Here is a 24,926-nt window from a genome sequence, read left to right on the forward strand (position 1 = left end):
ATAAGTTAAAGACCAAACACGCAAATTACCCCAAACCATAAAGATCATTCGTGTAACAAAATAACTATGAAAAATCAATAGGTTGACAAGTGGCATGACATTAATTAGGAGATCTAATATGGTGACACATAGCAAAATAACTATTTCATTATTAGTATATAGAGATTTTGTTCCAATAAAATAGTACAAAACAAGATTTCGATGAGTACAAAATATATCAAGATAAAGATATGAATCACAAATCACAAACAATCTAAAATGGTAGTTGATTTTTCCGATGAATGATTTAATACTTCAAAGGAATAATTAATGTATGAACTTAATATATGGATAATTAATATAGGAGCTAATAATATAAGATCTTATATATTTTTACGTAAATAATAATCCTTAACCTAAATACCAGTTTTTTTTTTCAAAATAAAATCATACATCAACTCGGAAATCCATATACGTACGACGATCTTCTCCAGCCCGCTATTTCCGTTCATCTTCAATTGGTAAGATTCAAAATCACTATTATTAGTCATAAAAAGAAAATTACAAATATCAAAATAATATGTCAATAGTTAATTAATATCTCATTGATTTAGTTAGAAATTTTGTTAGGTCTTTAAATCACATAAAAAAGAATAAGGGCCTGTTTGATAAGTCTTCTAATTGGGTACAAAATTAGGACCCGATACTTAATCCCCAATTAGCTTGTTTGTTTTGTCTTTAGCATCCTTGGACTCGGTCCAACTCAGGGACTCGGTCCCTAATTTTATGCTGATTCGGTCCTCCAACAAAAAGAAGCCGACTCGATCCTTTTTTTTTCTTTCACGTATTTTCCCTTCATCTTTGTTACTCCTGTACGCCTTTGCTTCTTCCTGAAGGTCATCTTCGAATGATTGTGGTCGTAGTTGTGGCCTCCTCTTATCGAAATTAAGGGAGACTTTGACTTAATTTTCGCTAGTAGACAACAACCACAAGAACGGATCTCGGCTTCGGAAGATGACATCGATTGGGTGAAGACCCAGGTCGAAGTGAATGGACTGCATATGCAGGATAATGTATATTAACAATCTGTATAGAACAATTTCAGAAAACTATATGAAAACTACTAGAAGAACATATTTTTTGATCGGTGGGTTCATAAAAATGCAAATTTGAAAAGATCTGGAAGATGAAGAAGGGATTAGATTTAAGAAAAGTGAATATTACCTTCGGATTGGAAGATGAATTGTGAAGCAAAGAATGTGAAAGCTGGAATTATGGAAGGAAGAGTAGTGAAGGAGCTGCCAAAACCTTACGCCTAAACAAGAAGATGAGACACTCTAAAGAAGGGAAAATTGGGTATGTTTATGTTAGAGCAAGAAAAAGTGAAGCAACAGATAACAATAGTCTTGCTAAAAGGGTACTTTCTATATTCTTGAATTTCCATTTTTACCCTTCATCCACTTTATTCCAAAATGTAGTATGAATTATATTATATGTACAACAACACTACTTCATCGTGTTAAAATAGCAAAATACATATTGTCAAATATTATTATTTTATTTATAATATTATTTTTATATTTTAATAACTTATATTTGTAGATGACAAAATATAATAATTAATAACTATAGGTGTAAGTGAGTCGAGCAATTCGTATGTGGTTATAAGGGTAATATCGTCATTTTTTTATCATTCATCATAGTCGGTCAGAAAAATAATCAAACAACATAAACTCAGTCAGATGTGGACTCGGTCAGAACTTCTAACTCAGTCTGCTTCTAACTCAGTCAACTCTAATTCAGTTAGCAACTATCAAACGACCCCTAAGAAAAGTTACAGTGACCACATGTGCTTTTAGTTTGAATAATTACATGTTTTTCGGATGTTAGTTTCAAATCACGTAAGAAGTAAACATATATTAAGTTTTGAATATGATTGTTTTTCTTGAACCACATATAATTTATATGATTGTTTTTGAATAATTACATGATTGTTTTTCTTGAACCACATATAACTTATATGTGGTTCAAAAATAATTTAATTAGCCACTTTTTAGATTTCCTTCTTTTTTATTCGTATTCAATTACCGATTTCCTCAAATACTGAATATCAATCTGATTATTCTTTCTTCATTTTTAATCGTAATTCGTTAATCTTTATCTCGTTTGAATCGGATATATCGGAATTCATTATCAAGATTCTTTCTTTATATAATTCGTTAGCAATTACACATATTTGTTCAATTTGCGTCGTTTTATGCATTTATCGAGAAGTTTTACATCTGTATTGCAATTGTTTAATCAAATATTTGTTGTGAAGTTTGAGATATGTATTGCAATTGCATCATCTGATCGGAGCTGGTTTAATTTCCAAGCAGATCGTTTTTACGCTCTGAAGTGAGACAAATTCGAAATTGATCAAGGTTTCATATGATCTATATTGCAATTACAACATCTGATCGAAGTTGATTTAATTTTCAAGCAGATCGTTTTTTGGGTTTTTTGTTTTAATTTTGGTGTCGTTCAGTTTATATTTTATTTTATCATGATTTTCATCGATATTAAGATTGTTTTTGTTGTTTATTACAATTTAATTGGTTTATCATGTCAAATTCGAGTGTTATTGATGGTGAATTGTATTCTTCCATGTATGAGAGTGAAAAAGAAGATGTTGATTACTCATTTATTGAAGACATCACTAATTAAATTCTTATCTTGTTTTTAATTTTGTTGATGATCATGTATTTACATATGAATCTATAAATCTGAATAAATTATTTTCTTATTTGTATATGAATAAACGTGTGATAATTGTAATTTTGAATTTATTATTAATTTTGTTTTATTCATATATGAATAAGTACTGTTTTTATTTTATATTTTTTTGAATCATATGAATTTCATGTATTCATATATGATTGTTTTATCCATACATTCATAAACATTATTTTTTGGTTTATTCATATGTGAATAAAGTGTGTCTTTGTGTTTATTATTGATTATAATAAAGTGTCACTAGATTGACTTAGATTTTATAATTATTTATTAGTTAAATCTCCGAGTTCAGTAGATGATTGTAGTAATGTAATTGGAGAACATGTCTATAAGTCAAATGTACCTATTTAATTTATTCCATTTGAATGTTTAATCTTCAAATCATTAAATTGGTCATCAAAATGTATTCTGAATATGCTGAAACTGGTGGTTTTGATATGTGACTGAGCACACGGATAATGTTTGATAACAAGATTATAAAGAAAAAACATGTTATATGTAATCGTGGTGGCAAACAGAAAAAGAAATCTTGTGACACATTGGGTACAAGTGGTGTTAGGAGGAAACGAAATTCAAATTCAAGAATTATTGGTTGTCAAGCAAAGATTATATTTAAATTTGTGTATGGAACTCCAGATTATAAAGTTTTTCAGTTTGATAAACTTCACAACCATCCACTTGAGATGAGAAGTGATTTAAAAAAAAAAAAATGAGACAAAGGTTATATTCAGAAAAAGAGTTTATAGTGTGTTTCCACATCAAAAATAGGCTCAAATATGGCTCATAAGTTGAAGGCAAGTCTTAGAGGTAACTATGAGTTTGTAAAGCCTGACTCAAATATTCGATTAAATTAAAATTATAAAAATAAAATTTTATGATTCAGTTGAATAAATCAAAAATCAGAATACACGAAAGAAAAATGTCAACAACAATGTAAACTTATAATTATAAAATAAAATACAAAAAAAATGAATTATAAATAAAATGATTAAATAATAAAAATAAGAGTAAATTACACGAATGGTCCCTATGGTTTGGGGTAATTTGTACGTTCGGTCCCTAACTTATTTTTTTAAGTCGGAAGGTTTCTACTGTTTGCTTTTGTTACACGTTTGGTCCATATTATTTGTTTTTGTTACACACTTGGTCCTTGTATTGCCTAAAAAAACTATTATTTAAATATGGAAAAATGATGGGATGAGTAAGGTAAGATGAGGGTAGCAAGGTTGAGGGTGTTTATTTAAATAAATTAAAAAATCAAGGGCAAAGTAGTACTTTTAGGTAAGATAGAGACCAAATGCGTAACAAAATCAAATGATAGGGATCTTCCGAGTTAAAAAATAAGTTAGGGACCAAACGCACAAATTACACTAACCCATAGAGACCATTCGTGTAATTTACTATAAAAATAAACTCGGTAGTGGACTATTATGATAATTGGGCCTTAATGGTATTTATTTAATGAATGGTGCTTGTGTGATGCATGGCTTCAATTTGAGGACTATTTGAGGAATATAAGATGGAATAGCGTAATACAAGAAAAAATACTAATAGTCCCATTCATAACGCCTGGATTCGATCATGGTACGCAAGTATGGAGTGAAAAATGCTTTAACCATCTCGCCTCTTATCAAGATGGGCCCAGTGTGGTCGCACACCCAACACATACTTAGGGCCGACCCTGAAATTATTTATTGGAGTTTAATTGTCAATATGATGTTTTGGACTCTATATTTTGGGCCGATGAAATGGAGAAAACATATTACGTTGAATTTGGTGATGTTATCTCATTTGATGCGATTTTCCGAACAAACAAATAAGTTATTTTATCTAGTTTTTTATAGCTTATTTATATATGAATATTTTAACTTTATGTTTAATGTCCAGTTTTGAATATTGAAATTATTTTAATATAATTTTATATTTATGTTTTATTATTATTATTATTATTATTATAACTCTATTCATGCATGAATAGTTTTATATTCACTTATGAATACATCAAAAATTGACTTTAATAAACATTTTTTTTAATGTTATAGGTATGGAATGATTTTTGTTTCATTTACTGCTATTGACCATCATAAAAAGTCAATTACTGTTGGAGCGGGGTTGCTAAGAAATAAAAACATTGAGTCTTACTATTGGTTACTTAAAACGTTTCTTAAAATTCATAGGAAAAAACCAACACTAGTTTTAAACGATCAAGATATGACAATAAAACAAGTTATTAAGAATGTGTTTCTTAATTCAAAGCACATATTATGTATGTAATCTAAGAAACCTGGTTTCTAGATTCAATTTCGATGGTTTCCCTATTTAAAATGCAAAATGTTACTTTAATGACATATTGCCTTAAAAATTAATGATCAATTCGGAATAAACACCAAATTTGGTTGTGTTACAGTATCAATTTTCATTTATAACATTACTATAAACAATTTTCAATATTTATTTTAAAATCATCTTTAAATTCGCAAACTATTAAAATTTTCGTTCTTAATTGTATTTATTTAGCTATATGAGGTTGTTCTCAAAAAGTCAAAATTGGTGTTGTCCTAAATGATTGAGGTCGTTTGAAATTATTAATATCAAATAATGTATCTATTGAGTTTTTTTATTTGTAATTTGGTGATAAAGTCAAAACGTTTATTGATAAAATAAAGTCATAAAAATTGATGAATATCAAATACTTTAAACTATAATACCTGATAAATTTGACTCGATTATTCTTTATTTTTCCTATACAACATTTAATGGTGACCCGTAAATGTTGTTGACTAGTAAAACATTATGAAATGATTACATAGCGAACCAAAGAGTTGTTCCTGATTTTATTATCACATACCTCAACTATATTATATAGTTGCGTATTTTTTTTGTTCAAATAAAGATGGTGAAAATGATTTATATGGCTTCACATAAAAATTTCTAATCTACAAAATTGTATATAAAACGTTCTTTTAGTACAAACTAAAATAAAATTCTCTCTTTTTTACATAAAATGTCCCAATCTAAAGAGCAAATTCAGAGCGTGTTCGATTGACCACGAGTGAGACACCGAGGCGCGTTTGGATCTGTGATCAGTCATTATTGTTCATCTGGTCTTCCATTGGTCTATTCGACCTTAACAACCACTTGCTTTTGGCTCACCGAAGCTTCAAAATACTCACTGTTTTTTCTGTTTCGATTAAGTTCCCTGATTTTCCTTTCCTCACTCTCTCGCTAAACTGATCAACTATCTGCAATGGTGGAAAGCTACCTAGGCGACGAGTTTCATCTTCCGCCTAAGAATCCGTCGGATGAAGCACTGAAGAACTGGCGCAAAGCCTGCTACCTCGTCAAGAACCGTAGCCGAAGATTCCGGCATGTCGCAGACCTCCCTAAGCGGTCTATTCATCGGGATAGGATTTCCAAAATCAAGGTTCCATTACTCTCCTTTAACCTTCCAACCTAGCTAATTACTATTTTGTCGATTGAATGATTTCAGATCTGTGTGTTTTAATGTATATATGCTGTGTGTGAACAAAGTAAATCACTGAAATCATCTGGTAAATACAACAGTCGAAACGATTATTCGATTATAAGTTATAACCATCGACATTAAAAACTACTGATTCCTGATTGGAGAGTTATGAAAATGCTGGATTCTTTTTCCTTTATCTATCGTTCTTAGTTTTCCGAGCATACATATCACTGTTCTTCATTATACCCAAAATCTATTGAAATGAACAAATTTAGTTATTAATTTATTATGTGTCTATGGTAATTTGTTTGTAATACAAAAGGTGGGATCTGATCCTGTAGATTATCAAAAGAAAATGCCTTCACATTTAGACAACTTTTAGTTTGAAACACCATACTTGTTTTTATTGACTTCTGACATTGTTTTTGATGATGATGAGACATTCATGATAATTATCTTTATCTTTGCGTTATAGTGTTATTTATGTGGTATAGAGACTATTGAGGGATCACGATCATACAACATTATGATAAGTAAATTCTATATGAAATATAATAAAATGATAACAGTGAAGATGCTGTGTTTGCGGGGTCGGAGAAATAACAAAATTGGCAAATATCTATATATAGTATATTATTTTAAGGTTTTTCCTTATCGTGACCACTCGGCTCATGTTAGCGAAACCTGTAATTCCCACTCGTTATTGTAACTTTTTCCCAAAGAACCTTATTTCTTCAGTATTTTAAGAAGAAAAAATAAATATAGCCCAAACATGACTTTTTGTTCGGAAAGTAACCTTTCTATTATAATTTTTTATTGGGTAAAGAATCATATTCGTGAAGTTTATCAGATGCGTCTTTCATAATTCCGTTAAATTTATAGAATTGATAATCGTTATCTTTTTTCTTTAAAATATTAAGCCTTGATTTATATTTTAGAGGCTGTTATAACTACCTTGGTTGTTTGGTGGAGACAACTTGTTGAGCCTAACCAACATCAACATATAGATGCTTTTCATAAATTTGGTCAAGCACTTAAAGTCCATGGTAAAATGTATTTAAATTCTTCGAAAGAGAAAATGTTTATATTAAACTTAAGGTAAACTTTCAAATAATATAATGATTCTAACTTTATCTATTTTTTATTTTCTTAACATAATGTTTCTATCAGGTGATAAAATTTTCAAGATCCCTTTATCCAGAATAGAAGTTATTTAGGAAATTTAACTAGTATTTCAGAAAAGAACCTTCAGACTTGTGACAGCTTCCTCGAAATTTCTCTCCATTTTTCAGACTTTTGAGCTCCACTAATTAAAATCTCCAATCATCGATTGCTTTGCCACATTATATCTCCACTATAACTTTATCATACCAAATATTATTAACTTAAATCATCTCAATCATTGTCATTTTTGAAAATTTTTACAAAATTAACCAAAATTATTTTATAAATCCTCTTATCTAATTTTATCGGCATCCAACCTATGGACAAAAGACAAGAAAATGGTTAAAAAGGTTGTAAGTTACTCAATACATAGTTTTGAGCATACGATGATTTACGTAATTTAGTCTAATACAAAATTAACAAACGAAGATACATAAATAGTAAATACTGATCGGTTCTGGTGACTTCATGGAACAAATTCATGATAAATTTTGGAATTACAAAATATCCTCATGCCTTTAATAAATCATTTTAAATTGGGTAAATGACACAAAAAAACACTCTTTTTATACAGAAATTCGATTTTGATACCGTTTTTTTTTTGTCAATTTTGACACTGTGTTTTTCAATTTGTTACAATTCTGACCACTTGACCGGTTAATCAGGTTACATGCTGATGTGGCATGATGACGTGTCAGTTTTGATGACGTGGCATGCTGACGTGTCAAAATTGATTTTTTTTTTACAAAAAACATTAAGTTTTCATTTTTTCGATTTTGACACTAAGTTTAATATTTTCTTTCAACTTTGACTCTATGTTTTTTTGTTTCAAATCGAACATTATTTTTTTCAATTTTGTTCAATGTTGACAATTTTTTATTTGAAACCGTATAAATATTTTTTTAATACATTTAAACCGTATAAATATGTTTTTTTTCATTTAAAAACCATAGTTTTGTAAAAATATATTTTTTTTACACTCAAACCATATTTTTATGTATAAATATGAATTAGTTATATAAAAATTGTAGTTTATATTAAATATGCAACTTTAAAATGTGGTTTTTAAACGAAAAAAATATGCTTATACGGTTAAAATGTAATAAAAAAATATATTTATACGGTTTCAAATGAAAAATAGACAAAATTGAACAAAATTTGATAAATGATGTTCGATTGGAACAAAAAAACATACTGTCAAAATTGAAATAAAAAATTAAACTTAGTGTCAAAATCGAAAAAAAATGAAAACTTAGTGTTTGATGTGGGAAAAAAAATCAATTTTGATACGTCAGCATATCATGTCAGCATGCCACGTCATCAAAACTACCACGTCAGCATGTAACCTGGTTAATCGTTCAAGTTGTAAGAATTGTAACAAAATTGAAACACAGTGTCAAAATTAACATAAAAAAAACACGGTGTCAAAATCGAATTTATGTGTAAAAAGAGTGTTTTTTTGTGTCATTTAGCCTTTTAAATTGGGTAAGTTATGAAGTGGCTTATTTTTTGCACACATGTTCAGTTCTATTAAGAATTTTGAAGAGTGCACTTTCAGTCTTCATCTTCTCCCGATCTCTCACTTTAGTTTCACCAAGTTCTCCCTTTGTATGCAATGTTCATACTTGCAAAGATTAATTGGAACTTTATTTATTTATTAATCTTAACTACCCAAACCACCTCATGACTATAGTTACATTCATATGATAAAAAGCTAATAATGTTCTCTCTTTTGTCTTCAACGTTCCCAGGAAAACCTGCGGGTTAGCTTTTACACTGTGAGAGCAGCATTGCGATTTATGGATGGTATGCTACTGCTCCTTGCGATAATTGAAATGCTGCATGAAATCAATCAACCGTTTCTTTCTAATTAACCATCGGAGTTCTGTTATGTCTTTATCCATTATACATTCATTAATAACAAATTAATACCACCTTATTACAAATTTGCAATCCTGTCTCAACAGGCGCTCCTCATTTAGAAAATCATCAAACACCAGATGCAAAAGCCTCCGACATCCGTAATAATCCAGATAACCTCGCATCCATGGTTCAAAACTATAGCATCAAAACGTTACGATCGCTGGGTGGAGTTGATGGAGTCGCTAAAGCCATAGACGTATCTATAGATGAAGGCGTCAAATCCACGGATTTATCCATTAGACAAGACACTTACGGCGTCAACAAATACACAGAAAAGCCTTCGAAAAGCTTTTTTATGTTCGTCTGGGAGGCTCTTCATGATCTAACTCTCATCATCCTTATAGTCTGTGCAGTTGTTTCCATAGGTGTAGGCCTCGCCACGGAAGGCTTTCCAGATGGAATATACGATGGATTGGGAATCCTTCTTAGTATTTTACTAGTAGTTACCGTTACTGCCGTTAGCGACTACAGACAATCCTTACAATTCAAGGATTTAGACAAGGAAAAGAAGAAGATTTCATGTCACGTAACCAGAGATGGATACCGGAAAAAGGTGTCGATTTACGATTTGGTTGTCGGAGACGTCGTCCATTTATCAATCGGCGATCAAGTTCCGGCCGATGGAATATTCATATCTGGATACAGTTTGTTGATCGACGAATCTAGTTTGACCGGAGAGAGCCGTGCAGTCAACGTAGACGAGACTAAACCGTTTCTTCTCGGTGGGACCAAAGTCCAAGACGGCTCAGCCAAGATGCTTATAGCCGCCGTCGGGATGAGAACCGAATGGGGAAAATTAATGGAAACTTTAAGCGAAGAGGGAGAAACCGAAACCCCACTTCAAGTCAAATTAAACGGCGTCGCTACAATCATCGGTAAAATCGGTTTGATCTTCGCAGTGTTGACTTTTCTTGTCTTGACTATCCGGTTCTTAATAGAAAAAGCATTGCGACAAGAGTTTTCAAGCTGGAATTCGAGTGACGCATTAACTATGTTAGACTATTTTGCCACTGCAGTAACCATTATCGTTGTTGCTGTCCCGGAAGGACTGCCATTAGCCGTGACTTTAAGTCTCGCGTTTGCTATGAAAAAATTGATGAACGACAAGGCACTCGTGAGACATCTATCTGCATGTGAAACAATGGGTTCTTCCACTAACATATGCACCGATAAAACCGGGACATTAACCACGAATCATATGGTCGTCGACAAAATATACGTATCCGGTAAGACAAAAGACGTAAACGACCCTCCGGAACTCCCTGAAAACGTGTTGACCATTCTGTTACAGTGTATATTCGAATGTACATGTTCCGAAGTGGTCAAGGGTACCGATGGAAAAACTTCAATTCTAGGCACTCCTACCGAATCCGCGATATTGGAATATGGATTACATTTAGGTGGTGATTTTGGGACAGTTCGTAGCGAGATTAAGCTACTAAAAATGGAGCCGTTTAATTCTTCCAAAAAGAGAATGTCGGTCATTACGAAACTGCCTGGCGGGCAGATACGCGCCTTTATCAAAGGCGCGTCTGAAATAGTATTAGGAATGTGTGACAAGTTATTGGATGGAAGTGGAGAAAGTGTTGTAATGTCGGAAGAGAAAGTGAGATTTATTACGAGTGTTATAAATGGATTTGCCAGTAATGCTTTGAGGACTCTTTGTTTGGCTTATGTTGATGTGGAAGGGGAAGGTGAGTTTGATATGAAAAAAGAGTTGCCAAATTGTGGGTATACGCTGATTGCGGTTGTTGGTATTAAGGATCCGCTTAGGCCAGGGGTTAAGGAAGCAGTGGAGACTTGTTTAGCAGCTGGGATTACTGTTCGTATGGTTACGGGTGATAATATTAACACGGCTCGAGCCATTGCCAGGGAATGTGGTATACTGACTGATGGTGGGTTAGCCATTGAAGGGCCAGTGTTTCGAGCTAAATCAGATGAAGAAAAGCGTAAACTAGCACCGAGCATTCAGGTACAAACAAAAAAACGTGGTAATGGCTAGATCAAATGTAACTATTTTTTTTTTTTTTTCTTTTCCTGTATTTTGAAACTCAGGAGAATAGGTCGTTAGTTCTCCAAGACAAGTAATGACTCACAATCCTTAAATACATTACAGGTAATGGCTAGATCATCACCAACAGACAAGTTAAAGCTTGTAGAGCATTTGAGGGGTCTGTCTGAAGTTGTTGCAGTCACGGGTGATGGGACAAATGATGCTCCAGCTTTACATGAATCAGATATCGGATTCGCCATGGGTATAGCAGGAACAGAGGTTGGTTTGTGCCTCATATTCATGTCAATTTAATATTAAAAACTTAAGTTAATGAAAAAACAATCCCATATTATATAATATATTGGTAAGAAGAAGCTGATGTCTGTCATAAGTCATCCTGCCATCTCATCTGTAGGTTGCAAAAGAACAAGCTGATGTAATCGTGTTGGATGATGATTTTGCAACAATCGTAAAAGTAGCAAAATGGGGACGTGCAGTTTACATAAACATTCAGAAGTTTGTTCAGTTTCAGTTAACTGTCAACATCGTTGCTCTAATGATTAATTTTGTTTCAGCCTGCATTACAGGTTTGTTCAATCGTATTCTTTATTAGTCTTTCTTTGCTTTTCCACATATTTTTAACTTACATAATTACATTGGTTTGAATATTTTTCAGGGTCTGCACCCCTTACTGCTGTACAGTTGCTATGGGTGAACCTGATCATGGACACTTTAGGTGCGTTGGCTCTAGCCACCGAACCACCAAATGATGGACTCATGAACAGACCACCTGTTAAACGAACCGAAAGTTTTATTACAAAGACCATGTGGCGCAATATTATTGGCCAAAGTGTTTACCAAATGGCTGTCCTATTCGTCTTGAATTTCGCTGGAAAATCCATTCTCAATTTGGACTCAACTGAAATCCTCAATACTTTCATCTTCAACACCTTCGTCTTCTGTCAGGTACAATTTATCTTTTTTTTGAAAATTGCAACGTACTTTTTCATTTACTTGTGTTGTGCATTTTAACAGTTTTTTGGATAATTGTGTATGTGTAGGTCTTTAATGAAGTAAACAGCCGGGACATTCATAAGATAAATGTGTTTCGTGGCATGTTGAGCAGTTGGATTTTCGTTGGTGTCATGGTGTCTACTGTTGTTTTTCAGGTTATTATTGTTGAGTTCCTTGGCACTTTTGCAAGCACTGTGCCACTAGACTGGGAACTCTGGGCACTTAGCATTGCAATTGGGTTCTTGAGCATGCCAATTGCCATTGTTTTGAAGTGCATTCCTGTTGAGAAGTCACCCGTGAAACACCCCAAACACCCTGATGGTTACGTTATCATCCCTGGTGGCCCAGAAGGTGTTTGATGAATTGCCAAAAAGAACATAAACAAACCCAACTTCAGGTTTATGAAGCATTTATAATTACAAGGGTACTTCTCAACTGTTTTTTTTTTTTTTTTCGGTGGTTAGACAAACAACCCTAACAATAGCTCAAAGCTTCCATAACTCAACAATTTTGATGCACCCGTATGTACCATTTGGAATTTCGAATTTCGTATCATCTAAGTCATGCAAAATCCTAAGCATAATCATCTCTAAACGGTAACAATTATACAACACATATCAACTTCACTATTTAGTATTCACTCCCCCACAAAATGAAGACCACGATTGGCATCTAACGCAATTATATATAAGAATGGGGACACTATAATTGGTATCTAACTCTTCCCAATAATAAATGGAGCTAGATCAAATTTTCTCATAAGCTCTACTATACTGACTAAATTGCAAACATCGTTTTCATTTGTATCTCCTTTTGGCTTCTCCATAAGCAATCACACCCATAACAGTCAAGGAGTAGCCAGCTATACCTAAAGGGGTAACCGGATTACGGAAAATGAGTATTGAGATAACAACCGCTACAGCACCTTTAGCATTCCCTAATACCTGACCATACCATATACAAATACTTCAACTTAATTTGCAGTATTAAAAAAAAAAATCATGGCTAAATTCGCAAGCTTGATCCATGAATATGGAATGTACTAAGTTTGAACTCAGAAGTCAAAATAGTGAGCAAGAAGAAACAAGCAACCTGAAGAGTTAGTGCACTTGTGTGCTTGGTGACCAAGAAATTGGTCAAGTTAGCAGCATAAGCCATGGTTGAATTCACAGAAAGCAGTAACCACATGAATCTATGCTTTAACCCGAGAGCAATGGTGGCATCTAACACATCTGGTTCCATTAAAAGTGCTGTTGGCAATAAAAACACAACAGCCATTGGGGACATATAAAGCAAAAGGTTCATTGAATTTAACTTCTCCCTGCAACAATAAAATCATTAAATGTACATTCACATACTTGGCTCCATTGACATACTCCAAGTCAAAAACAAATTTACATATACACCCTTAGCAGAAAGTAGAAGTTAGTTCATTTACCCCTCTGAAGAAAGTAGGATACCCTGAAGAACAGACTTGAAGGCCCTAGCAGCAGTTGCACTTATGCACATGATAAATCCATACAGCTGAAAACTTGGTTCACCCTGTAATAACAAACAATTTGACTTATTATTTTTGCCTCGCTTAAACAAAATCTCAACATTACTCTCCATGGGAATGCGTAATTTGTTGTTTCTTTTTTTACTTACTACAGTAATGTAGATAAAGTATAAGTTGTTCTACATTGAAGCTTTTATATAGTATGTTGATTAAGATGCCAATTGCATTAGAGGATTGGGTTGACATGTTTTTCAATAAAAAGATGAAAATGGGCCTTAATGAAAAGTTACAAACAATAAATAATAATAATACTAAAAAAATAAATAAATAAATAAAATAAAAATAAAAATAAAAAAATAAAAAAATAAAACTATATGGCTTCAATGTAGATGTCAAAGAAAATGTAAACACATCCCTGGCCACCCCAACGACTAAAACATAGGGAATACAACAACAAAACGTATAAAAGGGAAACATATACAGACAATAAAGCATAAAGCAGGTATACAGATATTATGTAAAGAAATTGTAAAGCATGTATATACATAGGGAATACAACGAAACAGGAGATATTATGTAAAGAAATTGTAAAACATGTATATACATAGGGAATACAAAGAAACATAGGAAATACAACGACAAGACCCATAAAGCCTAAGCAGATACAAACAATAAAAACATAAAGCAATTATACAAACATTTTATAAAAAAGTGTAAAACACATCAATGGCCACCCGACAACCGAAACATTGGGAATACAACGAAAAAAACTAAAAAAGGGAAACATATAGACACAATAAAACATAAAGCATGTGTAAAGACATCAAAGCATAAATGCTTACATTGTCCTTTATATGTTTTTACATTGATGCTTTTATTGTTTAGCTCAAAAAGTTTCCATAATAAACGTCTCCATATAGATTAATCAAGTTATGGACTTCTTTATATTAACATGGCAAATTGGCAAATACTTTATGAACTTCAAATTCAATAACGAATTCAGTTGACTATTAAAAGTCAAGATTGGCAATCTGTAATGGCATATATGGTAAGATTAAAACCCAGATCATAAACCACTAAAATAAATCTTATCTTAATTCTGTCATTTTAATAAAATAAGACGTGAACATGATACATACCCCGCTTGCAATCACAACGCCAGTAACAACAGGAACAAGAGCACCATAAGTAATCCATGCTTCTCTTTTGAAGGTCATCATATAGGCAAACAGGGCGGTGAAAAACGGCGTCGTTGCACCGATGGCTTGATTGAAGGAAACCGGAAGAAATCTGAGAGAAATATTCCCTCCGACAACCGACCCACAAAAAACAACACTCAGGGTCGCAATCCTTAAAAACTGCGACCTAGATTTGATCTTCTGAAATGGCACAACTTTGAGGAACACAATGGAGATGTAGCTGAGGATGCCGGAAGCTGACATATGACACATTGTGAGGAAAATTGGGAATCTGAAGCCATAACTGGAGAGCAAGAACTTGTTGAGGAGAAGAACGCCGATGTTTGATGAGTACCAGAGGAATATGAGTAATGAGACGAACACAAATTGGTTTGATGATGATTGTGAGATTGATGATGATGAGGAGGTCGTAGGTAACATTTTTTCTGGGTTTTTCCCTTTAAAAAAATCAAGGATTTGAAGGAGGAGGAAGAAGGTGGGTAGTCATTGGGGTTGAAACAATGGTGGCAAAAACATTCGATTTCGGGTATCTAAAATTACATGGAATTCAACGTGATGATTTGTGCGGTGAAATTATCGTGGCATTTGGGCAGGTGAGGTGGGATGGAGGTTTTTGAGGAGGAAGTGTGTCATTGTCACAAGGCAACAATCGGGTCAAAACGCCAATTTGTTTGATTTGTGATGACGCAAGGGTAGTGTCATTACTCATTACTTTCTTAGATAATCCAGAATTTATTTAATAATATGAATATGAATTCATACAAATACAATGTTAGAGAATATTACATCATCTCTATGGTATGGTATGTTGCTTTTTAATTGTGGCAGAATTTTGTTGTGGATTTGATCTTTCAACTTAACTTAACTAACTACAATTTTTTTTTTAATTATCGATCTGCCCTTATTTTTATTTTTTTTTTAAGTTTTTCTCATTATTTATATCAATGTTATGGATGAAGCCTACCACATCCATGTAGAGCTTTACCATCTAAAGTCCTAACAAACATGTCTATTCCAATCCACCATATCAAAACCACCAAAACAACAAAAATCAGCATCGATGATTGGTGACAGCCATCTCCACCGCTACATCTTTCACTTTGTGGCCATTAAACATCAATATACCAATGCTAACTTTGCCATAAAATCCCATCAGTACATAATTGCCAAACTCCTACAACAAACATGGTTCCTAACGTCTTATGGTTCCTTGAGAATCTTCATTTTAGTGCAAACTTCAAAAACCGTTGTGCCTTTAAAATAGACGATGTCTTAGGCGATCAATATTGAATACTTTTTGAAGATGGATCTACAAATTCGTGGTTTAGGTTTTAAAAGAAAAACATGTCGCCTCCTTCCTCGTTATTCGATATCACTTTCTGCCCCATTATTCACAACCATCCATACTCTTGTAGACCACTTACAACCCTTGTTTTAATTATTGGGCAATTATGGTGTCCTTGCCCATGTAGACTAACCTTGTTTTGAGGAATCCCAATTGATTATACTTCTAACCCACGCAAGATTTGGGATCGAATATGCATAATGACGAAAGATGATGTATGGTTGATTTGTTTATAAGGCTTGATTCAAAAATTATTTCTAATGTTTGATCGTAGTTTTGTTTCATGTGTGTTTAACAAGTTGCTAGTCGTGATTTGGAATTCTTCTAGTGGGTGGATGTATGCAAGTTTGAGCACAATAAAGAAACTTATGCAAAAGACGTCTAAATAATCGTACAATTACTTTTTGAAAACGAAGGGACTAAGTATGCATCTAATGATTAAGTATGGAGGGGTGAGAAATATGAGAATAATGAATACTAGATTTAATTTTTTTTGACGTCGATACTCCTTATTTCATCAATCCAAATCCAATCCTTCATGGCATATCAATTTTTTTCTTTCTCGTCCCACTTTCATCTGTTTCATCATTAAACACAAAAAATGGATCGTTCTTATCATTTTCATCGCACATGTTTTATTTAAATAATTTAATAAAATATAAAGTCAATTTTAAATATAATTATATACATATATTAAAGGGCATTCTCTTATGAATAGTAGAGTTTATCGACTTCCAACTTTCCCCACAACAGTTTGTAACTTCCGACTTTACCCACAGCAATTTCTACACATTGTCTCTTTTTGTCCTCCCATGTTTCCACCGCCCTTCTTAGCCAATCGAATGTTTGCACATAGATGATCTTCTACTATGCTTCCCTCGTATTATCTCTCCAACAATTTCAAACTATTTGGGTTTATTTCCCTATCCGTTGTTCTTTTCTTTTTGTTCGTTTCAAAGATTTTGGGGTTCATGCTTCCATTGCATCGTCAGGTAAGGGTTTAGGGTGTCGCTTCTTACAATCAGATGTCTTTTGTTGTTGTTTCGAATTTGGATATGCTGTTTGTTGTTTCTATTTGATTTTCAGTTTTTGTTGTGATTGTTGTTTCCTTTCTTTTTTATGCGATGAATCCCAACCACCGTAAAAGGGGCTCCACTTCTGGTGCAACAACCCCATGTCGTTCACGGAGGAATTTGTTTTTGGTAAACGTATTTGTGTTGCCTGTTTGTTGCGACTGTGTGAATTGTTCTTGTATGTGTGAGTTTTGCGGGGATTTTTTTTTTGGTTTCATGAAAGGGTGTTGTATTTTGATTCATTGAAGCAATGGAATTGGTGCATGTAAACCTTCAGCCACAACTTTAGATGTATCAAGCAAAAAATTAGTTCTAAAACTTAAGTTTTGTTTTTGAAGGTTACCAAATTTCATTCGATATTGAACAAGATGAAATTTACTAAGAAACTAATGATGTTCCGATTCCAAAGATGATCATAGACCAGGATAAGGTGGTTTAGTTGGTGGCTTGGATGCACAGTGGTTTTGCGTCGGCGCCGAATTGAAGCTGTTTCTATCATCGGCACACGCGTATACGTCCACCCCTTCATCGCCTTTATACTCCAATAAAGTCTTCCACAGCATCTACAAACCCTTCTGGTATTGTTGTGAATTAGGACTATGCAAGATCGTTCTTTTAAGGTCTGCAAACACTAAATAAAATCGCTCGATGCTTCAACCCCTTTTCATCAATGAATATTTTATGTTGTCTTCTCTTCTGGTAAGTAATGAGATTTTTTCTTAATTTTCTCCTGAGATTTTTAGAGGCATTGAAACAGATTATGTAAAAAATGTTGAAATCAATCATTTTCAGTTGGGGATGAACCTTTTGTACATATTAGTTATTTTTTAGCAGTGTTGCAGAAATCGGCATTGGCGGCCGATTAATCGGCGATTAATCGTTTGGCGGCCTCGAACCGATTACGATTAGAGTGTCTGGCGGTTCTCGGCGGTCATAGGCGGGAAATTTTTAAAAAATTCAAAAAAAAATTCAAATATTACAACAAAATTTTAAAATTTTAAATTTTTAAGCTTTCAAACTTTAAAATATTATACTAAAATTTTTAAAATTTAAAATTTCCAAATACTTAATTTTTTAGTAAATATTAATTTTTTAAATAATTTTATTAATAATTTAGGGTCCCCGATTAATCGCCGATTAATCCCCGCCGAGTCTGATTAATCGCTTATCGTCAGTCGACCGCTGAACAATTTTTAAAACCTTGTTTTTTAGTAATAAAACTTTGTTTACAATTTTATTATGGATGCAATGCACATCAGGTATTTGACATAGTGTCTCAAAGAATGTTCAAAGCTTCTTTTTGTCATAGATCTATGTTCAACCTCATTATGTGAAAGACAATTGATATGCATAAGAAATAAGAACACAAAAATTGAATGAAATAAACTCTTATTGTAATTCAGAAAATAACTCAAAATTGGATTACAATCTTTCCTTTCTTGCTCTCTCTAAAATCGATATGATTCTACTTGATCATATGCAAGCAGGCCCGGTTTAGGGCAGGTGCCAAATGGGCAATGGAACAGGGCCTAAAATTTAAGGGGCCCAATCTTTTTTTTTTGTGTGTGTAATCCGTCAGCGGTCGACCCCAAGCAATCCAACACCATTCGAATCTCAAATTGGGAAATCGGTGTCAAACAGAAAGCGAACAACAACGAATCAACAATCGATCGATTGGTCTTGCTCGTTATCCTTAAAAAAAGTCGATTGCAGCAATCGATAATCGTGGAAGACTGGAATCAGGGCAGGGAAACGATCAAACGAAGGGCAATGGCGCAGTGCATCAACGGACAGCGATCCATCAGGTTAGCGACATCGACAACAATCAACAAGACAATAATTATCATTCATCATCCTCCAGCATACAACACTACATCAGTTTCTAACTTTTTATTTTCTAGGTGAGGGTATTAGAGTCTTAGACAATTAGAATATTAGAATTTATCTATCCTATATTCCTATCCCTGTTATCAATTTATCAATGACCCAATTATCCATTCATGATTTATCCTGCTAATGTAATAGATTATGAGAAATTAAGGAATTAGAAATAAGGAATTAAGGATTATGAGTTTGTAAATTATAATTCTCAATTCAATTGCATACTTGAATGAGTTGAATGTATTATCAAATTTTCAGATTCTTGTGTAATTGTTTAGATAAACAACTGTTTAATTTTCAGATTCTTGAATGTGATTCATGAATTTTTAATTGTTTATCTATAACACCCAAAGTTTTGAAAGCCAAGAAAGTAAAGGAAACCCAAAAATTAAGGGGGACTCGGCGAGTCCAAGGAGGAACTCGACGAGTCCGAGCGGGATCCGAGTCGAGGAGTAAGTGACCAACTAGGCGAGTCGGCCAAGGCGACTCGGCGAGTAGGGTCTGTGCGAGGAAAACCCTAAATCCGGGGCTTGGAGCCTATTTAAACGTCTCATTCTTCTTTCTAGGGCTCCTTTACTACCTCTCCAACCCAGAATACAAACCTTAAACCGCCATGTTGCTTATTCAAGCTCTTTGCCATTTTGAGGGTGATTTGAAGGAAGAAGGAGGGAAGGACCTTTCAGAGCACTTGAAGGAAATAAGTCGTTTCTTTCATCCAGATCTACTTTGGTTATGAGTTTTGGGGCTTTTAAGCCATGTTAAGATCAATCTCGAGCTTGAGGTCCAGATCTGAGGTTGCTACCTCAGATTCATGCTTGCTTTGGTTTAGAATCCCGTAAAGTATCAGCCATTGAGTGGATTATGGAGCCTCTTGGTCTTAAACCTTGGTTTATGGTGCATTTTGCCTAGATCTCCTTCTCTACACGTAAAGTTTGCAACTTTACGTGAGGACTAGGCTTGGGAAGGGTAGATCTACAGTTTGGAGTCCCTGCATGACTCGAAAGTCCTCTACATGTATGTGGAACCAAGTGGACTCGGCGAGTCCTTCGAGTGGACTCGGCGAGTAGCTTGAAGATGAGGATGAACTCGACGAGTGGGATGAACAGCTCGTCGAGTCGGATGATGATGGGCATGAACTCGGCGAGTTGGTTGAAGATTGCCTTGTGCTCGGTGAGTCTGTTCATAGACTCGACGAGTCAGGTCGCGTGGTCCCAAACCCTTCAAGTTAAGACTCGAGTCAGCGAGTCGAGCCAGGACTCAGTGAGTGGGACAGGACAGGATTCGGGAATCAGTAGACTCGGTGAGGGCTGACTCGGCGAGTCAAGTCGCGATTGGAAGGACTTTGAGCATAAGAACTCGGCGAGTCAGTAAGTGGACTCGGCGAGTAGGGTTGACCTGGAAGGTTGACTTTGACCAAGACTTTGACTTGGACCAGAGTTGACTTGGTTGACTGTCGGGGGTCAGTTAGACTAAGTGTTGCATTGATATTGATAGCTCGGGAAGCTAGTAGAGCAGGAGTCCAGTGAGTGGTCGGGCAGCAGCTAGTGGGATCATCAGCCAGTTCAGCCAGTGCAGGTGAGTTTCCCTTTTTGTATGAATGGGTCTACGGCCACAATGTCGGCCCGTGTAATTATGAGTAGAAGACCCGGGGGTTAGCCCCAGGCACAGTATGCTAGTATGATATTCGGGACGAGGTCCAATGATAGAGGGCGGGTGCCTAAGGAATGTTTTATGAGATAGTTTATACTTGTTGTCTGTGTGATACTTGTATGTGCCTGGTAGGGAGGTGAGTGTGGGCGCGGTCCCGTATCTCACCAATAGCAGAGTGTGGATGGTGTTCCACATCTCAGTAGTAGCAGAGCAGGGGCGAGGCCCAAGTTAGGGAAGGAGTGAGGGTGGGCTGGGCCCGTACCTCACTATCAGCAGGAGTATGGACGGGGTTCCATGACTCATCAGTAGCAGGACAAGGGCGGGGCCCAGAAATAGGCGAGGCCTTAGGACAAGATCCGTTAGTATGTGTTTGGACTATGTGATGTGATGTGATATGTTTACGTGCTATATTATGTGTTAGTGGGCGAGGCCCTGTGACAGGCGAGGCCTAAGTGAAACAGATCTGTATCCGAGCGGGGCTCGAAGCCAGGCGGGGCCGTTGTAGCGGGCAAGGCCCGAGGTAGGGGCCGAGGCCCAGGATAGCGGGCGTGGCCCAGTATTTGCAGTATGTGTTAGTTGCAGCTAGATAGAGAGCGTGGCCCAGTATATGCAGTGTGCAGTTATGCGCATGGTATGTGGTAGGGTGGGGAACTCACTAAGCTTCGTGCTTACGGTTTTCAGTTTTGGTTTCAGGTACTTCCGGTAGCGGATGATGGAGCTCGGGATGATCGCATGGCACACACCATAGTTTAGACAGCCTGGGAATGTTTACTCTGATAACGAATATGTATTTTGGAAACTAATACTTTTTTTATGTTTGAAAACGATGAATTTACTTAACGTAATGTTTTATTAAAAGAAATTTTTAGTCTTAAATTTTGGGACGTTACATTATCACTATATCGTATTGTCATTATGTTATATTATCATATTGAAATCTGATTGAATGATTCACAATGTTGAATGATTTTGAAATAGATTATTAGAAACATAAATTAAATTATGAGATTATTTTTATTGTATAATTGTTTATCAGAAATTTGGAATTCAGAAACCATAGTGTATAAAGAATCAAATTATGTTTATTGTTTGAAAAATTGTAGAGATTAAGTCTATACAACCATCCGGTAGTCAAAAACGTAAAAAAAGAAAACTAGATGAAGAAAAGAGAAAGGCTGACGTCGGTGCTCTAGATAAGTTTATCCATAGACAACCTATTGAAGAGCATGTTGAAGAGCACATTGAAGAGCATGTTGAAGATAAAGAGCATATAGAAGTAGAAGAGTCAAAAGAGCAAGAGCCCGTTAGAGAGCTTGTTGATATATATGATCCAAGAAGGTGGGAAAAACTTAATTCTGAGGAGATTAAACTTTTGGTCCAAAAAGGCCCTAAAAGAGATAATAGTATTATGTATGGTCCTTACGGTAAATTTGGTAGACGGTTTTCTACAGCTTTATATACAAGAACTTTACCAAATTTGGAAAAGTGTGATAGAGAATGGCTAGTATATTCAACAGAGCTAGACAAAGTATTTTGTTTCTGTTGTAAAGTGTTTAGAAAAGGGATTTCAAAAGGTAAATTGGATGGTGAAGGTTATGCAGATTGGCACCATGTTACCACTAGGGTAAAGGACCCGAAATTTCATTGGATCATCTTACAAATAGGAATAAGTGGTTTGATATGCGTAAAAGATTGAACTTGAATGAAACAACTGATAAAGTTCAATACGAGCAATTCAAGAAAGAAAGAGATTACTAGAAACAAGTCCTTTATAGAATCATTGCAGTAGTGAAGTTTCTTGCTAAACATAATTTAGCATTTCGTGGATCCAATGAAAAGTTGTATCAAAAAGGTAACTATAAATTGTACTTTTTTTGTTCTAATTCCACCAAATACTTTTTTGTTAATTATTATGACGGATTTCACTTCTTATTTGTTAATTGTATGTAATAAGTAACGGAAATTTTTCGGGTGTCATTGAAATGTTGGAAGAGTTTGACCCGGTTATCAAAGAGCATTTGTGGCGGATCACAAGTGATGGGCTTCATGTGCATTATCTTGGCCACTTAATCCAAAACAAACTAATATCTTTGCTAGCTCAAGAAATTTAAAAAGAACTTATCTGTAACGACCGAAAAATACAACAAATTTTAAATTTTTCAAAAACATCTCAATTCTAATAATTCTTTACAAAAAGGTTTTCAATACAAAACATTTATCGTATTCCCAGAATCATAACACTACAAAATCATGAGGAGCGGTACGATCACGCCTTCGCCTTGCCACGGTCTCCTGAAGAACCTGAAAAACATGAAACCACAACTGTAAGCCCGAAAGCTTAGTGAGATACCCCCAAAATACCAACCACAAATACCATACACGCATAACATGCCATAACATATCCGATCATAGAACAGTCATGCTCTCCGGGTCTACTGTGTGACTGGTCCGCCGCACCGGCCAACAGTCCACCTGGTCCACCCTCTGAGTCTATCCGCATACATCGAGTCTACAGTGTGATTGGTCCGCCCGTTCCCGAGCCTTCAATCCACCTGGTCCACTCTCTGAGTCTACAGTATGACTGGTCCGCCCGCATCGGGCCTTCAGTCTGTCTGGTCCACTCTCCGAGCCTTCGGCACGTCTGGTCCGCCCCTACCGGGACCTACAGCCTATCCGGACCGCTCGCTGGGCCTGCGGGACAACCGGTCCGCCCTGGGTATCTTGGCCTACTGCACACAGCAGGACCCGCCTCAACCCAACTCCAGTCCAAACATCCATGTGCACATATACATACAATCATCTAATAATTCACAGATAACAAGCAGATCAACAGATCACATAACATGCCACTATCCTAACCAGGATACCGACCTAACAGGTCACTAACATAGCATCTCCCTATCTCTCTGGATACCGATCTCAATCAGGTCTCTAGCATATACCATCCTAACTCACAGGATGCAAACATAATAAAGCAGTAACATAAAAACACTACCCGGATCTCAATCCGATAAGGGCCGGCCTTGGTGCCTTAGACCCCGTTGATATAGTGAGGATAACTCACCTTGAAGCTGCCGACTGAACAGATAATCCAAGCTACTCCGATCACTGATACGATCTCCACCACTGGTCAACCACCAATGTGCTGAACTCAAAACAACAAACAATAATTACCAAAATGCCCCTGGACACCATTGGTCAACCCTTGGACAAAGACAAGGTCAAAGTCAACTCCTGACTGACCCCACTCGCCGAGTCAACCCTATGACTCGCCGAGTTCCCATACTCAGACTTCACTCCATCCGCGACCTAACTCGCCGAGTCACCCCGAGACTCGCCGAGTCCAACAACTCAGAGTCCACTCGCACACAACTCACCGAGTCATCCCTTGACTCACCGATTCTCGACTCGACCAGAGAATATTGGAACTCTTCGACAAGACTCGCCGAGTCCAAAAACAGACTCGCCGAGTCTAAGGCTATCATCAACCTACTCGCCGAGTCCATCTCATCGACTCGCCGAGTCGGCTACTTAACACGCGACCAAGTCGCGACTCTACTCGCCGAGTCCAGCCATGGACTCGCCGAGTCACTCTTTCCCAAATAACACCTTTAGCCCTTCAACTCTACTCTTGCTATTTCGGGATGTTACATTATCAAGAAGATAAATAGAGCAAAGTACTACTCAATCATACTTGATTGTACTCCCGATTCAAGTCACCAAGAACAAATGACTATAATAGTGAGGTATTTAACATTATCATATAATTTTGTTACTGTCGAGGAGTCCTTTTTATGTTTTTTGAATGTTGATGATACTTCTGGAAAAGGACTATTTGATATTACACTTGAGGAGTTAAAGTCTCTTGGTCTTGAAATTGATGATATGTGTGGTCAAGGCTATGATAATGGAGCAAACATGAAAGGAAAACACCAAGGAGTGCAAAAGAGATTTTTAGATATAAAT

General features: G+C 35.4%; 2 protein-coding genes and 1 long non-coding RNA gene across 3 annotated transcripts; 1 reads left to right on the top strand and 2 right to left on the bottom strand.

Annotated features, from left to right (window-relative positions):
• Positions 1-342: 342 nt before the first annotated feature.
• On the bottom strand, positions 343-1,343 carry LOC111879414 (uncharacterized). The gene is made up of 2 exons (XR_002846106.3): positions 1,204-1,343; positions 343-1,034 (listed from the first exon to the last, which is right to left on the bottom strand). It is a non-coding gene; the product is annotated as an uncharacterized LOC111879414 (long non-coding RNA).
• A 4,462-nt stretch (positions 1,344-5,805) lies between these two features.
• LOC111879354 (putative calcium-transporting ATPase 11, plasma membrane-type) lies at positions 5,806-12,741 on the top strand. Its single transcript, XM_023875792.3, has 7 exons — positions 5,806-6,178; positions 9,136-9,190; positions 9,352-11,279; positions 11,424-11,579; positions 11,716-11,887; positions 11,977-12,266; positions 12,362-12,741. The coding sequence occupies exons 1-7, from the start codon at positions 6,002-6,004 to the stop codon at positions 12,671-12,673; spliced, it is 3,090 nt and encodes a 1,029-aa protein (XP_023731560.1). The 5' UTR covers positions 5,806-6,001; the 3' UTR covers positions 12,674-12,741.
• Positions 12,676-15,623, bottom strand: LOC111879355 (UDP-URONIC ACID TRANSPORTER 1). The gene is made up of 4 exons (XM_023875793.3): positions 14,952-15,623; positions 13,753-13,856; positions 13,407-13,635; positions 12,676-13,258 (listed from the first exon to the last, which is right to left on the bottom strand). The coding sequence occupies exons 1-4, from the start codon at positions 15,429-15,431 to the stop codon at positions 13,112-13,114; spliced, it is 960 nt and encodes a 319-aa protein (XP_023731561.1). The 5' UTR covers positions 15,432-15,623; the 3' UTR covers positions 12,676-13,111.
• Between the last annotated feature and the right edge of the window lie 9,303 nt (positions 15,624-24,926).

This window comes from Lactuca sativa, chromosome 9, assembly GCF_002870075.4.
Source record: "Lactuca sativa cultivar Salinas chromosome 9, Lsat_Salinas_v11, whole genome shotgun sequence".
Lineage (NCBI taxonomy): Eukaryota > Viridiplantae > Streptophyta > Magnoliopsida > Asterales > Asteraceae > Lactuca > Lactuca sativa.